General features: G+C 42.5%; 1 protein-coding gene across 2 annotated transcripts in view; it reads right to left on the minus strand.

The window, feature by feature from the left end:
- Positions 1 to 4418, minus strand: part of NEB (nebulin) — a 212936-nt gene that overhangs the window by 124259 nt on the left and 84259 nt on the right. The window contains exons 61-63 of one of the 2 annotated variants that reach the window (XM_012807124.1): positions 3716 to 4027; positions 3228 to 3431; positions 2657 to 2761 (exon numbers count right to left, since the gene is read on the minus strand). In XM_012807124.1, coding sequence (XP_012662578.1) covers positions 2657 to 2761; positions 3228 to 3431; positions 3716 to 4027 — 621 coding nt within the window. The remainder of the gene's footprint in view (positions 1 to 2656; positions 2762 to 3227; positions 3432 to 3715; positions 4028 to 4418) is intronic. The other variant, XM_003793019.1, reaches the window with a different exon arrangement.

Here is a 4418-nt window from a genome sequence, read left to right on the forward strand (position 1 = left end):
TTTTTAAAACGGCCACGGGACAGGGCACAAATTGTTAAAAATCAGGACTGTCCCACCAAAAGCGAGATGTCTGGTCACCTTAACCTGGGGGTGACCTTTGAGTTGGACCTGGTGTGATAAGCAAGGTTTCAATAGACATCAAGGGCAGAGGGAAGCACACAAATCAGGGCATGGGGCAGTGGAAGCCGCAGGGTGAGGCCCCAGGGACATGTGGCAGGAGAGGACAGAGGAGAGTCAAGTCGGACTTTGAATACCTGATACTAAGATAAGAAGTTGGAGCTTAATTCTATAAAAAACAGGAAACCAACACAAAAGTTCTTTTCTTTTTCACATGAGAGGGGAGTGATTGGGCAAGTCCCAGTCTGGGTGAGTGGAGTGGAGACTTGCAGGGGAGTCTGGGTGGGTGGAGCAGAGACTTGCAGGGGAGTCTGGGTGGGTGGAGTGGAGACTTGCAGGAGAGTCTACCGTGTTTCCCCAAAAATAAGACTTACCCAAAAAATAAACCCTAGCAGGATTTCTATGCATTTGTTAAATATAAGCCCTACCCGGATAATAGGACCTAGTTATAGGCGTGGCTATGCAGATATGCCCTGCATTTCTGTGTGGAGCGGTAAGGAAGACCTTTTATCTGCCACAGCTCCTTTCTCCCAGCCGTTTGCACTTGTGCGGGTGCATGTGTGGTATGTGGTAACCAAGGTCACAGGCATCCTATTGCGCATGTGCAAATGGCTAGGGGAAAGGAGTTCACGAATCCCTAGCACCAGCCCCACCAACAAGGTCGGTTCCCCCTATCAGGTTCCAGAAGCAGATGACTTAACTGTATTTGAATAAATGTAGATTGTTGTATTATACTTAATAAAAATAAGACATTCGCTGACAATAAGCCCTAGTGTGTCTTCTTGAGAAAAAGTAAATATAAGACAGTGTCTTATTTTCAGGGAAACACAGTAGGTGGGTAGAGCAGAGACTTGCAGGGGAAAAGAGGAAGAGTGTCTGGGCCTCCTTGAACTGGCAGCCACATTATAGCATCTCTGAGCTTTTCTACAGAGAAGGACTTGAGAATTCCAGACATGCTGAGTAGCTAGAGACAAGGGTTCTTTGTCTCCTAAAATTTCTGTACATACAATGCATGCTTCTCATAAACAATATAGGAACTATATTACAGGCTTAGCTAAAAATTCAATCCTTTCTGATTTGTGAGAAGGATTTGATGTTTTTAGCTTTTGGTGACAATTAAGAGCTATTTTTATAGAAGCATTAAAATTACAGTATCACTTCCAAATCAAAATTAGTTAAGATGGTGGCAATCCTATCGAAATTCTCCGAAATACATTTCACAGAAAAGCAAGGTACTATTGATCTATGCTGCCACAGAAGCAATATTTTCATTCTGGTGGCACAAAGTCAGGTGAAATACCAGAATCTTAGATTCACTAAAATCTCCACAGGCCTAAACCCATACCTAGGCTCAGTCTAAGAAGAAGAGATTGTGGAGAGATAAATACCAATCTTTGAACTGAAAAGACCAAATGCATAAATGCAAGATAAAGGAAATATCGTGTTAGCCCACAGAAAATATCTTCAAGTTTAAGTTGATCCAAATTCTGTGTGCACCACCAGCGGCAGCTGCCAGAGTACCTGAGGAGCTCCGGGTGCAGAAATGGAGGTCGAATGTCCAGAAGCAAAAATATGAAAATCAGTTAGATTCTACACCAGTCATTCCTCACTAACAGTATTTTGTTCAGTTCTGAGAGTCACATTTTACCAGGGATGGCCTGTGAGGAACACCCAGGAAGTGGATTAGAAAGAGAGTCTGGGGTGGAGGCAGGGAAGACTCCATTTCCCAGGTGGGCACAGATTTGTTCTGAGCAGTTTCAGAGGACTATATGGATTTGCTCAGAGAAGTGCTATGCGCTGATATATCAGAAGCACTTTCTAATAAATTTTCCAGAACAAATGGACTGATTTATGAGCTAAGCTACTTGTTGCCGAGAACTCTTAGGGAAAGGCATTTCAGCAACCTGTTGCATGGTGCGGGGTGGCAGGCAAACTCCTGCCCTGGAGGGGAGGCTGAGCTCTCTGCCTAAGCACCTGTGGTTCTGGGATGAGAACCCAGGTATCCATGTTCTGATACATACACTGAACAAGGGTCCCCTCGCCCCCCTTTGCACTCTCCCTCTGTCCTTCCCCCTGTCTTTCTCAGTGTTAATTAGTGGTACCGTAACTTTAATCCCTGACTTTAATCTTATACACTAAAAATCTTACATTTGTCCCTATGCTATGATTTAAGAACAATGTATCACAAACAGGAAATATGTTCACTCTTGCTATGTTTTAGCATAAGGGGAAGATACATGTTTATCTGGTCTATTGCTAATTCCTAACTTCAAAAATTAATAAAAATGGCCTATATAATCTTATGGATACTACTTAAATCATTAGCTCCTGTAATTTGTACTTTCTGAATGATTATTCGTGTTCCTTAAAGTTTAACATTTATGATAGTGATTGAGAAATGCAAGAGTCGTTATTCACCTGAAACTAGAAAAGAAAAGCTTCTTTGCAAAGCTGTCCTGTGAGACTATATGGCTATGGAACAGACCAGCTGAAACAAGAGGGAGCGTGCAAGTGTCAAAGAATTAGCATGTGCTCTCACCTCGCTGTAGTTGATTTTGTTCTGCCTTGCCAGCATAATTTCTGGGGTGTCTGGCATTATGTGGATCTGCGTCTTGTCTTTGTCCCAGGCTTCTGTGTATAAACGCTAGCAAAGAAAATAGGTAAATTCATCAGAAAAAAAAAAAAATCTGTGCATAATTAATAGAAATTTCAGGGCCCCCAAAACTTTATGAACAAAAAACTAAGGGTGATTTTATACACGATATGTATCGTATACACATCTTTAAATAATGAGTTCACAGTGGAACAGATATTTATAAGTGTCTTCTGATAATCTGAGATGTATGTATGTTAATTAAAAGGAAAATGAGAATAAGCATCTTTTGTGCAAAGACTATTTTTCTATAAAAATGTGCCATTTTACTAAAACTGTGAAAAAATACTTGAAGTACATATCAGAATATTTGCATGTCTAACACATATTGAGTAGATGATAGACAGACAGGTAACATGCGTTTTGTGGCTCAGTGCTCTCTTTTCTCCACCATGCTTCTTTTGCACTGTTTTCGTGCCGGTGCCCCACCCTGACCCTCTGAATCTTGCAGCCTCACCTTGTTCATGGTGATGGCATTATTCTTGGCCAGCACTTGCTCCAGAGAATCAGTCACGCTGGTAAATTTGAATTGGTCTGGAGGCTGGCGGTAGATTTTATCACTCAAAATTTCAGTTGCCCTTTTGCATTTTTCCACATCCAAAGAGCCAATGGGCACCCAGCCGATGCCTCTCAGCCACTGGAGATCTGACTTGTACATATTCTGTTGACACAAACAGTCAATAAACATTTATTCCTGCATCAGGAATGCATTTTCATCTGCGGGTATGAAATCACCAAAAAGCACTCTCAAAAACACAGGCAGAGTGTCAGATAATATTCCATTTTGGTCTGGAGAGTTAAAGGATGAACTCTCATTTAAAAAGGCAGGCATGCTGTTCTCCCCCTGCAGGGCAGTGACTCGGTGCGTCTACTGCTATTTTCTCTGAAGGGTGTTAATTTACGGATTTCCCAGCTTTGCATGTCATTATGATCCTCACTACTCACATCACTCTGGAGGTCATAGGCCTGCCGGGCATGGATGACATCACTCTGGTCGGGCAGGCACGTCCACTGATGCAGGTAGTTCCTGTAGTCCACGTCGCTGACCAGGGCCTGGCACTTCTTGGCCAGCACCACCCCCAGCATGTCCACTGGGCTGCTGAACTTGGTCTTCCACTTCTCGAAGTCCTTCTTGTACTCCCTGTCACTCTGGATCTTGGCCACGTGCATGGACCACATCATCTTGGGGTCATCATGGATGGCTCGGGCACCAATGTGGTGGCCCAGCTGCTTGCGGTAACCTTCTTTGTACTTGTACTAGAAGAAGGAAAAGACTGATAGTCACCCATTTTAACTTTTAGCAAAAAAGCAATTATTAGGTCTGAGTTTTTCTACTCATTAAAAAAAGGATTTTGCTCCAAATAGACAAATTACACATGCATTTTTGTAAGCCATTTATAAAATAAATGTAATATATATATGCAAAAAAGAAAATAAAAATTAAGACATCATTCTGCCACTCAGAGCTACTTCCTGTGGTAACTCTGGTGCGTGTGTGTGGGGAGAATAAACTTAGGAGTCAAACTGCGTATGGGTTTGTGTCTGCTCTTCCCAGTTACTGTATAAGCATTTCTCTCTGTCAAATATTCTTCATAGGCTCGGCACCCATAGCTCAGTGGTTATGGCATTGGCCACATACACTGAGGCT

This window comes from Otolemur garnettii, unplaced genomic scaffold (assembly GCF_000181295.1).
Source record: "Otolemur garnettii isolate 467f Iridium unplaced genomic scaffold, OtoGar3 scaffold00064, whole genome shotgun sequence".
Taxonomy (NCBI): Eukaryota; Metazoa; Chordata; class Mammalia; order Primates; family Galagidae; genus Otolemur; species Otolemur garnettii.